The sequence below is a fragment of the Cyclopterus lumpus genome, chromosome 11 (genome assembly GCF_009769545.1).
Source record: "Cyclopterus lumpus isolate fCycLum1 chromosome 11, fCycLum1.pri, whole genome shotgun sequence".
NCBI lineage: Eukaryota > Metazoa > Chordata > Actinopteri > Perciformes > Cyclopteridae > Cyclopterus > Cyclopterus lumpus.
Window position 1 is genome coordinate 1,401,215 of NC_046976.1, and position 13,440 is coordinate 1,414,654.

The 13,440-nt window shown below is 41.5% G+C and overlaps 1 protein-coding gene across 1 annotated transcript in view; it reads left to right on the forward strand.

Moving 5' to 3' along the window:
- thsd7aa (thrombospondin, type I, domain containing 7Aa) overlaps positions 1–12,938 on the forward strand; it is a 165,526-nt gene extending 152,588 nt beyond the window's left edge. Inside the window, exons 25-29 of the mRNA XM_034545361.1 lie at positions 690–785; positions 2,345–2,427; positions 8,264–8,477; positions 9,231–9,318; positions 12,851–12,938. Coding sequence (XP_034401252.1) covers positions 690–785; positions 2,345–2,427; positions 8,264–8,477; positions 9,231–9,318; positions 12,851–12,938 — 569 coding nt within the window. The remainder of the gene's footprint in view (positions 1–689; positions 786–2,344; positions 2,428–8,263; positions 8,478–9,230; positions 9,319–12,850) is intronic.
- Positions 12,939–13,440: the final 502 nt, after the last annotated feature.

Below are 13,440 nucleotides of genomic sequence, written 5' to 3' on the forward strand. Positions count from 1 at the left end.
ACAGAGGCAAATTCTGCCCTGTCGCATGGAAAAAGGTTGGGAATACATTTCCTCAAATGAGGAATACCTTGAGTGTTTGGACGTATGCCTATCTATACTTTCAGAGCAAGTAGTAGTATATCGAAATGTTGTGTTATAATAACAATTTAATAAGTGAACAAGTCCTCTAAGGGCGGTGGGAGTGGGGATCGATGGGTCGAAGAAATACAGGACTTTCACCGAGGAGACCGCTGTTTGTGTCCCGTGTGAAACCAAAAGTAATCTCTGACTTTAAGCCTTTTACGTAACGGTGTTACGCTTGTTACGGAACGCCAACACAGACGGTTGCTGAGGAAGGTTGTTATTTATCTATGCTAGTCCGTTGTGTCCTTGAGTCTAAAGGACACATTAACCTTAGGTTTGAACTATCGATCTTTGGATTGAGGGACAGCCCGCTCTACCGCCAACCACAGTCACCCCTGGTTTTACAAAGTCAATGAAAATGTACAATGTACATTGAAATGTACATTTCTTCAACCATCATACCGGGCTGATGTGAAATGTGTCCTGTGTCCCATGGTTTGCAGAAACATGCAATGCCAACATGTTTTCTGTCAACTGGGTTGGGCATATTATAGAGGTACATTTGGCTTATACGCTACATTGTTATTAAAGAATTTAACAAAGTCATGATCATGCTTTTCTTGCAGAGGGTCAGTGTTTTGAATACAAGTGGAAGACTGGACCATGGAGGGGTGCATCTCGCCAAGTCTGGTGTCAGCGCTCAGATGGACTAAATGTCACAGGTATGCATAAGATCCTACTATATATACTATGTGAACATGTTGATGGAACTATGCAATTTAAAATTAATGAGAGATTGTTCATCCATTTCTATTTGCTTCAAAATATTTTCAATTCATCCATCTAGTTCGAGACAAGACGATCAAGAATTAGACGTTCTTTTGCAACCACTGAAACAGTCGGACAATTCACACATACGTATGCATGTAAAATCAGACCCCTGCAGTTTTTAATATTAAACAGCCCATGTAGACCAGCCTGTTGCCTTGAGTCGAGTCAAATAGCATGGATGTGACCATAATGGGTTAAGCTGACGCTTAACACAGCTCCGACACATGAGGTGTTGCGATGTGCGTGGCAAGGTGATAATGTAGATAGGGTTACTTAAAACCGTCTCCTCTAGAGCGTCAGAATCCCGAACAGCTTCCTAAGCATTTCTTGACACAAGAGTCCCAGGAGACTGTACGCAGATGAGGTTTTAATCCATAGCAGTGCCACAGTCAACGTTCAATCTCATTGTCCATCACATGCCAGGGTTAAACTCAGCGCTGATGGCATTGTTCCCAGTTCAGATGTGGCTTTAGATTTGAAGAGCTATCTGGAAAAATGGAGTCTCCTCCTCAGGGCATCTGCTTGTATTTACAACTCATGCTTCATAAAGGCCTGGAGCCATGTCATATTTCTGGGCTCGCTGAGCATACAACGCTCAGCCCTGAGTTTAAGTGAACAAGGACAGCCACCTCCAGATGGTGTGCCTATGTGCGTCGGATTTGATTGGCACACTGCATATTTTTCCTTCTTGTAAATGTTTCCTTGCAAGGAGTGATATTCCCCTCATGAATATTCATACTGAGCTCTCTTCGCAGGCATGCCACCTAATAAATATTCAAGAAGCTCTTATAGATTAGCATGTATTTGGGAGACGTGTTTTCTCTGAGTGTCTGCTTGTTGGATCAGTGTCAGCACTGTCTGTCTCATTGTATCCACAGTGGGAATACACACTCCTTACCCCACATCGTGTACAACCTGAGCCTGAACACACGGTGACACATTGTAGGCTTCAAAACCATAGTGCACAAGTGCAAAGGTCTCAGTTTGAATGCACTGAATTGTCACTCAAAGTAAAATAACTAATATTTCGTGGGTATTAAATCCCTTCTTGATGCTTGTATACTGCATGCTTCATGCAATGGGTCAACCAAAGGATGAAAAGCAAGTGTGTTTTAATCACTCGAGGGAATTGAGGGGAATTGTTAGTGTTTTTCAAACTGAGCTAATTATGAAATGATTCTAGTAGCACTACTCATGGTAAGTATCATTGTAATGAGCTAACTGTGAGAGAGATAGAAACAGAGATGCTGCTTGGAACACCACACGCCTCCAGCTCAACAAAAACTGGGCCACAATTGTTCCTGTTAGTGGATTTATTTCTTGACTGTTATAGTGTTATTGATTGACCACAAGTAAATATCTGACTCTGTTTCTTACATCTTACATTGAAAGAAACACCAGCTGTCAACCTTTGAACTTTGAGTTTGACCTTTTGGCCTTTGCTTCACAGGTGGATGCCCAGTGACAGCTAAGCCGATGGCTGACCGGTCCTGTGACCCGCCCTGCACCAAGCCTCGCTCCCTGTGCACAGAGGTGAGTTATTGAGTGATGAGATCCACTCTTCAGCTTCCACAGTGCTGCTACGTTGCTGGCCCGAATGGTATTTCCTGTTGGGCTGTTTGAGCAGGGATTGAGGGTAAATGGTGAATGAACTTCGGCTCTTTCAATTCAATTCAATTCAGTTTATTTTGTATAGCCCAATAATAATAACAAATTACAAATTATCCTCAGAGGGCTTTACAATCTGTACACATACGACATCCCTGACCTTTGACCTCACATCGGATCAGGAAAAACTCCCCAAAAATAACCTTTCACTGGGAAAAAAGGGAAGAAACCTTCAGGAGAGCAACAGAGGAGGATCCCTCTCCCCGGATGGACAGATGAATAGAAGTCATGTGTACAGAATGAACAGCATTTACAAAGTTACATAAGCACATTACATGAATATGACAATGTATGAATGGAACTCCAATCCATAAAACAGAAGGAGGTAGAGAGGAGGGGGGGCGGGGCATCAGCAGGGCCAACGCGGGAGGCCGGCTCACCAGAATCAGACACCTCCAGGTCCAATGGACCCTATGAGACGTGAAGTCACAACGACTCCGGGGAGGAAGCAGAGTTAATAAGGTGCAATGGAGAGATGTAAATTCATCCATAAGTAGAGAGAGAAGAGGAGATAGGTGCTCAGTGTATCCTAAAACATCCCCCAGCAGCCTATAAGCCTATAGCAGCATATCAAGGGGCTCGACCAGGGCAAACCTGATTCAGCCCTAACTATAAGCACTATTAAACATAAAAGAGGAGCTTGATAACTGAAGGCTCTGGCTCCCATCCAGAGCCTTCAGTTATCAAGCTCCTCTTTTATGGAACCAGCTCTTGGTGTGTTTTGGCACCTTTGGCTTCCCTCGCAGTCGCTCAGCATCTTTTGGTGTCTCTTGTCTTTCGATGATCTCATCACGTGTCGACTTCTCTTGACGCCTTATGTCTCTTTGCTTCTGAACGTCTTTTGCTGTCTCTCCAGGTGTATTCCAGGTGTATTGTATTAACAGTTAATGCCTAGACAGATCCAGCCCCTCCACACACTATCGTTGGACAAAATATTGATGTACTTTATTATTTCCTCTTGCGTTATATTACCGTTACACTTCAAACGGCCGACGTCCAACACCAACAGGCCTCTGGCCTTGCTTATCATTACTTCACAATAAATGTGTGTGTTTATAAAAAAAAAAAGTTGTCTCCCGGCCAAACGCCACACTCTTTTGTAACAAAGTAGGTTTAGGAAGCAGCTCATGTTGTTTTCCCTTTTAAAACCTAATCGAGTTGTCAATTTAGATCCATAAGATTAGCAATGAGAAGAGAGGCATAGCTCTATCCTGGCTGTTTGGCCTTTCTGGGACCACAGTTGTAGTCGGTGTGTGTGTTTGTTTGTTTGTTAAAGAGGCACTAAGCTAAGACTAGGCTAAGGCTATGCAGTTTGTTGTGAATTGTTTCATCTCAATGGTGAAACTCTTTGAAGCTGTATCGTGATACCATTGTATAGTATTGCATCATGTATTGCCCTCTGATTCCCACCCCTACCACACACGATGCAACCAACTCAAAAACACTTCATAACCTCGGTCAAGTACATTTCTTCCCAAAGGTTAACTTAATGTGACACCATGAAGTCTTTTGTCATTGGCCTACACTCAAACACTGAAGAGTCAGTTCCGTTAATCTGAACAAACATGTTTGGCTTTGGCTGCTTGCTCAGTGGCCTTCGGGGGAATTTAACACAACAACTAACGTTGATTCTGGCATACAATTACTAGTCACAGTTAGCCTACTGCAGCTGCTACAGTGCAAGATACTGTATGTTTCCCAGTGAAAACACACACTACACATCATTGTCTATCCTTCTTTTCACCACGTTAGAAATGAATCAGCAGTTCAAAGCCACGTGTCTGTAGACCTCCAATATGGCAGTGAGGAGCCCCAGACCCCCTGTTGGGATGAAAGCATCTGGAGAGGAGGAAACAGAAAAGAACAAGTAAAAGAGAGAGGGGAAAGAATAGAGGAATGGAAACAGAATAATCTAACTCACTTGGTGTTGCCACCAGTTGTTAAGCTTCTCCTATGATCCTATCTGAACACACCTGGACTAAAGCACTGCAGGTTAAAGAGCAGCTGCTAATGCTTTTTCAAGAAATACATATCAGCAAAGCAGACTCAAAGAAAAGTTGCTTTTAAACTCAGAATACAGGAAATAAAAAAAATACAAATACATCCATTAGCTATACCAGCTTATCCTTTAGAGGGTTGCGGGGGGCTGGAGACAATTCCACCTGACATCGGGTGATAGGCAGGGTACACACTGGACATTTAAAAACTCAGTATGAAAGGTCCAATGTGTAGGATTTAGAGGGATCTATTGACAGAAATGGGATTTATTTGTCTTTAGTCTACAATCACTGGAAAAAAAGAATAGTTGTTTTTTTGTTACATTAGGCCTTGGCCCAAAATATCATAATGTATTGCACTTGCAAAAAGCGAACAGTTTTGCAATGACTTGTTCTGAAGTTTGTTTGTTAATGTTTTATAAACTGGTGGCATGTTAGGGGGCAGGACGGGTCTTATGACAAGATCTCATTATTTGCATTATTGGTAAAAGGGAATCCAGTATGAGTGAAAGTCAGGATATCTTTGCTTCCGCTGCTTCAATCTGAACATTATTTTAGTCCCTTGTGAGTCCCAAACACTTTAAAATGAAGAAACAATGGATCGTGGTTGCCACAAACCAAGGCTGCTTCCCCTGATTGTCATACCAGTTCATTCTGAAGCGGAATGCGTAGATTACACTGGAGGGTAATGTAGCCACCTGTGTATATATAGATTGTAGATTTTAGAAGGACTGGTAGTAATAAGGTATTAGAGGAGGACATTTGACCGTTTTAATTCCACTCCGGCTGTGGCTTAGAGGTAGTGTGGGTTGTCTTTCAATTGGCTGCTCGATCCCTGGCTCCTGTAGTCCACGTCGATGTGTCCTTGGACACTGAAACGGTAAATTGCATGGTAGCTCCTCCCATCACTGTGTGAATGGGTGAATGATGTCATGTAGTGGTAAAGCGCTTTGAGTGGTCGGAAGACTAGAAAAGATCTATACAAGTACAGGTCCATTCACTTTTCATGAAGCACTATTATCAGGTCACGTTTAATTTAGTTGTTTTTTTTACCAATCTTCCTCAGCTCTCATTCCTGATCTGTGTGGATAGACAGGGGCCCAATATTTAGTGGCCAGATATAAAGATGTATTTGGTAAAGAAAATCTACCGTGTGACGTAACACCAGTAAGAAATGACACACACCTACGAGTCACTAGATGCTACATTCTCTGTGCCACGTACAGAATGTCAAACACCATCACACAGACTCAGAGTTTTGACTTTATCGATTGTGACAACCAAACATGCAACAACCAGACATTTTTATAATAATAACAGTATTAATTCAGTATTTAAAGCTTGCTAACTCATCTGAAAGGCTGGGGCAAAACATCACGTCTGTTGCCAACATGCACATGAGTGATGAACTCCGCTGTAGAAGGGTCTACTAGTTGTCACATTGACACATTAATTGCTGAGCATGTTTCCATGATGACAGTTACAAGTACCACTGTGCCTGAGAATAGCCTCACAGAGACGCCACATGGCTGTAGACTCTCAGTCTTGTTCATAGCTAATTATGTATTCAAATAATGTATTAATCATTATGTACTGCAATAATTGTAGCTAAGGCAGTTAGTCGGTTGTAATGTCAGGCTGAGTAAACGCCCTCGGTTGGCAGGTATTCCTTGCTAAAAACGGACCAGTTGTAAAAACCCAGGCTCAGATTTCTCACTATGCTGTGAGTTATACAAAAAATATAAATCTTAGCTAATTGCTCATTTTAGATAATTCTATTCAGCTAGAGTTCCAGGATGCTTGCTCTGGGTAAGACATTTAATAGCGGTGGATAGAGTAAAAATGTATATTAAAACTATATTCTCCAAACTTAGGTATTGCTACATATGAGACATCATACTGGCATTCATATGGTGAAATGATACCCCTCCGTAGTGAGGGTGAGGTTTTCACTGCATATATGCCACGGGGCACTACAGCACAGAGCAGAAGATGAGTTGTGTTTGTTTTAGCATGTGGTTGTACGATTCAGAGATGTGGTTGCTAGAAGGAAGCTAAATGTCTAGAGGAGGAGAGGATGTGTACGTGTAAACATTACAGCAGCTCCCTCCAGAGACAGACCCCAGATATAAATACAACCAGAACACGTTGCTGAACCACAATGCTCTTCCTTTGTTTGCCACTAAGGAGATGTCAATGATCATTTCCTCATTTCTCTGTTTGTCTGCTGTTTCTGGGGGCTGATCATCCCCCAGAGATTGTCGGGAAGCTGGGGACCCCCTGCAGGGAGATGAATAGAGAGAAAGATGTGGAGGAGGGGTGGCTTTCCTGCACACACACACACACACACACACACACACACACACACACACACACACACACTCTCTCACACACACTGCCCTCCACAATCAAACACACGCCCTGCCTGACAAAACAGACAGCAACAGCAGACTGCAGCAATGTTACTGAGATGATTTTATAATGAGATACATCATCAAAGGTGCTCTCTGGTTTGTTGAAGATGCTGTATGCATTTCATAACCTCATAACACAAACTCTACACATACTTTGTATGTCGTTTGCCCGTTTCTAAATCCCTTTTCTAGGGAGATTCCAAACAGCGCTCCAGAAGGCCTACATGACGTTTGCTTGTCCATGTTTTGGTCTCTGAGATATTAGACCTCTGAGATGGCAAAGAATCCAAGTTCGTGCCAATCGAATAGAAACGTCACATACACACATTTCTTCTTTTTAAAGAACATGAGCTGAGGATAGTCAGACATGGGCCACAAATGCAGTCAAGCCAACATACTACAGTGAACTGGCCCCAACCAGGCCTGGATTCACACCTTTTTAGATCGAAGGCTATATGTTTCTATATGTGCTTGCTTTGGACCAACAGAAAGAGAGATACATTTCTTAATCAATTACATTTGAAAATAACCAAACCTGAAGCCGACCCAAGATGGAGGTTTAGTTCAACAATATAGAGGTGAGAACTCTAAAACAGACCACACATCAACATGGTGTCCACTAATTAACCATGAAGTAACAATGCATGCCATTTCCCTGCCCTTTTGTCTGCCTACACCAATTCTGATCTTCAGATGTGATCTGATAGAGACCCTAACCCAAGAAATACAAAATACAATATGCGTGACGAAGAAGGGGAAGTTATTGGAACATGGGGAAAAAAATTAAAGATAGGATGGAAATTAGTTACAATCCCCTTCAGAATCTGTCCTTCCTCCATGTGGCTTTACTTCATCCACTCTTGTTTATTTCGCCTGTCTCGGCTTATTTACTGAATTATTTGAGTATTCATGTTATTGTCTTTGTATTTTTTTCACAGGTCATCATTTTTGTTGCATGAAATTGAACTTTAATCTACAGGGAGCTTTAGTGGCCATTATAAAAATGGAAAGGGTCATGAGAACGTGTTCAGTAATGATATAGTATATATATATATATATATATATATATATATATATATATATATATATATATATATATATATAGACTACTCTGGGAAGATTAACTTAAAGAAGCCTTTTGAAAGTGGACAGGTTGGTTGACTCCGAGGGATTAGTTTTTTGTATATATATATATATATATATATCTATCTAAAAGGTGGCTGAAGAAGTTTTTATGTTCTGGTGACTTGCCCATGTCCTGGTTTGAAACCTTACTCCTTCTTGTGCCAGACGGGAGTGTGTGGCTGTGAGGAGGGCTACACTGAGGTGGTGCGGTCTGACGGCCTACTGGACCAGTGTACGGTCATCCCAGTGCTGGAGATCCCCACTGCAGGTGACAACAGGGCCGACGTCAAGACCATCCGAGCCTTCAACCCCACTCAGCCTGAAGCCAGCTCGCCGGGCCGTGCCGGACGCACCTGGTTCCTGCAGCCCTTCGGCCCAGGTAACCCACTCTGTGACATCTGAGCAACTGCTGTTGATATCATGTGAAATGACGTGCTGACTGTGGGTTTTAAACATGAGGACAAATATGATAAGAATATGATACGAATAGATGGACTCTCATGGTGTGCAGAGTAAAACCACCACACACAGGGAACAGGAGGAGGACATAATAAGATGAAGACTATCACTTCGATGACAATGCATTCAAACTAGTGCATTTTATGGAGGAAATGTGTGTGATTGCTGAGAACACAAAAGTATTGCTTACTAAGCTATAAAAGGTGAAGTGGGAGGAGGGGTATTACAAGACAGTGAGAAAGGAGGAGGTCCTCTGAAAGAAAGACATGATGAATGAAGGAGGGTACAGCGGAAAGCAAGACAAAACAGGCATTTACAGCTATAGGCGTATTTAAATTGTTGTAATTCATATCATCAAATAGGGCAAAGTGAAATGACTAGCAGCTCCTTGATCTAAAAGGCCACTTGTACAGCACACACATGTGTCAAATAACATGTATATTTTCATCTGTTCTCATTAACACATCATATGTGAGGCTGTTCCAGTACAGTACCACATTCAACATAATGTTCTGTATACATTTCTGTTACATTGATAATTCAGTTATTTCCTCACTGAAGTGGAGCCGAAAGAAATGTGTATAACCCTACTGCCCCCTTGAGCTCAGAGAAGGAAGTACTCAGTGTGTCCCTCCAGTGCATTAACAGTGAGCATGTGTGGTTCTCTGTCTAGATGGGAAGCTGAAGACCTGGGTGTATGGAGTAGCAGCAGGAGCCTTCGTTCTGCTCGTCTTCATCATCTCCATGACATACTTAGCATGGTAACGTATAGCACCACCTACATGTTATCACTGTCTGTCTCTACTCCATGGGTTCTGTTAGTATCATCACACCTCCATCCAGTGATGTAATGGAGATCAGAATGAATGAGAAACAAATTAACTATACATTTTGGCTTTATTGATAATACATTGGGGCGGTCTTCACTTTTATGTAGTGAAATATTGAAAAAAGTCTCCAAAAGCCAAAGTCAAAAAACACAGCTGATGAAAGCAACATTTAGTTGAAGATTTTGCCAACGTGTATTACTTTGAGCAGATGGTATTTATTATCTAAAGGACATACTCACCAGTTTTATACGTGAAGGTCAGATTACTCACTAGAGCACATCTTGTGGTTCTGGACAATAACCTTGATGATGTCATAGTGCCACATATGTCAGCGCCACACGCGTCACACTAAATCTCTACAGTCAGTTTTCCAAAAGGTATGAACACAATACTGAAAAAAAAGGCATTTCATTAAATGAAAAAATAAGAAGATTTAACCTGACCAATGTGGGCTGGAACTTAAGCTGCCCTTTTTCCATACCATATTCTAAAAAGTGACTTCCATACAAAAAGAAAACAGAAGCAATAACACATTTCCAAATGTTTCATAAAAAATAATATTCACCTTAGTTTTTTTAACATGTCCACCACCTTATTGCAAAACTTTTTTGAACTACACATTTTTAATTCATGGTCCCAAATATTCCCCAAGGCAACCCTTCTGACAGTGTCCTCTCGTACGTGCACGGCATCTAATCTAAGTCCTTCTTTATGATCAGTTTGATCTTTATTCTCATATTCAGTTGCTGCCAACTTCATTTTGTCGAGTTACAGCAGAAATAGTATGTAATGTAATGTAGGGTTCCACCACTTTATCACCCAATGAAGAAATGACATCTAGTAAATGATACTTTAGTGGACATGCTGAATAAATTGAAATGGTGTTAACGTATGACTCTGTTCTCTAATCCAGTTCAACTTCTTTCACAGTCACTGATGTGTTTTTAAAGATAGATACCGTGGTCCACATTAGCGTGTATTATTATTTCTCTCTGATTAAATTGGCTCTGCTCTTAAGTTAAGCATTGCATAGCGAATCTTCGTATTTACCAACTAAGGCTAGTAGTCGCAAGCTCGGTTTGATGGTTCATGTTAAGCTTGTTTTGTGTAATCAATCTTTATTCGACAAGACAGAATTTCAGAGTACATTAATACTGTATCAGCTTTAATTTAATATTCATTAGTTCTACACTATCTTTTATTATAGGACTCTTAAAGCTTCTGAGCCAGACTTTAGTCCGAGCCAGCATCAATCTGATATTATAATCTAGTGGCTCTATAAAGCTGTTCCTGCTAATCAAGACGTCTGGCCTTCATTACATTACTGCTTGTTTATTCATTTTGTTTCATTTCACTTTGAGTTCCCTTATCATTTGCCCCTTCATTTCCTGTTTTTCTCTCTCCATCTCCATCTCCATCTCCATCTCCACCCTCATACTCACCTGCTCAGCTATTGTGGTTGTTGCCTTTGCTGCACGTCAAGCTCCAAGTCTCCGTCAGACGGGGTTTACTGGACGGACCCCAACAGCTTCACGGTGCCTTACACTTGTCCTGCCTGTGAGAAACTAGAGCAGGACGAGTTAGAGCGAAACAGCCAACTCCAGCAGCAGCAGCAGCAGCAGCAGCAGCAATATCAGGCCGTGCTCCAACAGCCCCCACCATCCCAACAACCACAGCAGCAGTCACTGCCGCCCCCCCCACCGCCCTTTGAAACTCTCATTACTTAGTCCGGGCCCCACCTCACTCCTGTACCTCACCATGCCTGACATTCATTTGTGCCCAGACTCATTCGATGCCTGTTCACTCATTTCAGTGGATCACTTCCTGGAGGTGAGCAGTCCAGCCTCCATCAAACACATCACATTCTTTTTACTGGAAATACAAATGCCATGGGTTGGCTCTTTTTTTATGATTTGTATCATTTATGGAAGTTACCAGTTTAATCTTAACTGATGTCTGGACCAAACAGAAACCTCTGAAAAGGGAGGCCAATGTGGAAGTGGCTTAAAACGTGCATTCTAATGTCCACCAGGGGCCGACTCCACTCCAAAATGACTCTACTTCTCTTGATTTATTACCTCAGTAAACATTGTAAACATGAGTTTATGGTCTCAATCGCTACTTTAAAGTATTTTCTAATAGAGTGCGATGTTCATTTTGTGAATTATGGTCCCTTTTGGAGTAAAATAAAATAGATGTTTTAGGGCTACCATGTGTTTCACCAGTTACTACCATTGTGTCGCAAACATGGCGTTGTTTTTTATCAGACAAAATTAATGTCCCAATTAAGTCAACATGAATGTTGCATCTAACCTAGCTAGCGTTAGCTGGTAACATGTTATTTTTTGTCCTACTTTGTAAAGGCTTACCCTGATATTCTTACCCTAACCAATCCCACTCACTATGCCTAAACCTAACCAATGCAATCTAAGAAGGCAACAAGTAGTAGCTAATCAGATGCGGAGTAAAAGGCGGGTCATCATGTGGCCATTGGTACCGCTCTCCCCGTCTCCAACTCCTCGTCCAAATATGGTCACTTCTGGTTTCAAAAGACCAATAGAACCATGTGCCATGATCCCAAACTCAAGGCTTTAAACTAGTAGTCCACAAACAAGTGGGTTGTTAACAGTGACTATGTATTAAGTCTATGGTCTGGACCAATACATGTTTTGAAGAAATAGTTCCAAATATTGGGAATTGCAGTTCTTCATCTTGAGATGAGGAGATCAATATCAATCTTTTTTCTGTGTTAAGAGCTGAAGTATGTCTATTATAACACAGACTGGAAGCAAGAGGAAACAGCTAGCCTGGCTTTGTCAACCATACCAACAGTCATAAAGCTTGTTGATTGACATGTTGCATCTCATTGGGGATCTGTACAGATTAAGGCTAAGCTAGGCTAACCACATCCCGACACATTTTAATATATTGATTCTAAAACTAGTGAAATTAACCAATTAGATATTTATTTAATTATGTATTTTTTTATATATATGATATCATATGTCACTTATATAAACTATATATGTATCCTAACCAGGTTGGTAAAACTCAAATCCAAATGTTCAACGAAGATACAGTGAGCACAAATTTAGTGTCCTAAAAATAATACTTTAACCACAAAATAACCATATAGAAATACATTATTCACCACCACAATTTCTATCAGTTCAAGGGGGTAAAAACATTTCTCAAAAATATCGTCATGAGTTTTAGGCTGACAAGAAATATCATTGTTCTATAGCAGAACGATAATGTGTGGAGCCGGACCTTTCTGTTGCGTGGATACTGTAGTGTGGACATCTACTTATGCGAGACAAGCCTTTGTGAAATGAAAGAAATTCCCAATCCAAAGTTCATACACTTGTTGGGAAAGGTTAAAACAAAACCGTAGCTTAAAAAAAGGGTGAACGGTTGTGATCACATTATCTAAACTTCCTGTCCCTGTTTGTTCGCTGTGCAGCAAAAAGCCAAAGAAGCCACAGCGACGGCAGATGAACAACAGACTGAAGCCGCTGACTCTGGCCTACGACGGAGACGCCGACATGTAGAAGTCTCTCTGCTGACCAGAGTGACCTACAGACATTCGTCCTACTGCAGGACACGCAGGGTTGCTATGGAAACCCTTGATGTCAGGGCTGCCGCTGGGCATTGTTCATCTTTCATGTATGTGGACACCTTGGGAAGATGATTCTGACAGAAAGAGAAACCTCAAAGTTCAAGAACCAGAATCCTCGTCCGTTAGAAAGCCTTGATGTTGCCGCCCTCTTTTTTTGTAACTTCCATTTTGATACTTTGTTTCACAAGAGCCTTCATGAATTCTTTATCTTCTTCTGGAAGTTTGCCTTTGCTTCTCTGCCATCCACTACTGCCGGTAGCATCCGCATCACAGTCATCGGAGAGGGTCTCCCCAAAACAAAGATTTTGCTCGAAAAAAATGTCTTCTTGTTGATTTTGCCGCAGCTGAATGGAATCATCTCTTACGACACCTGTCGTTCTTTGTCCCATGGAGAACACTCAGATCTGTGTTCCTGTGGCCTGGGTCCATCTCCA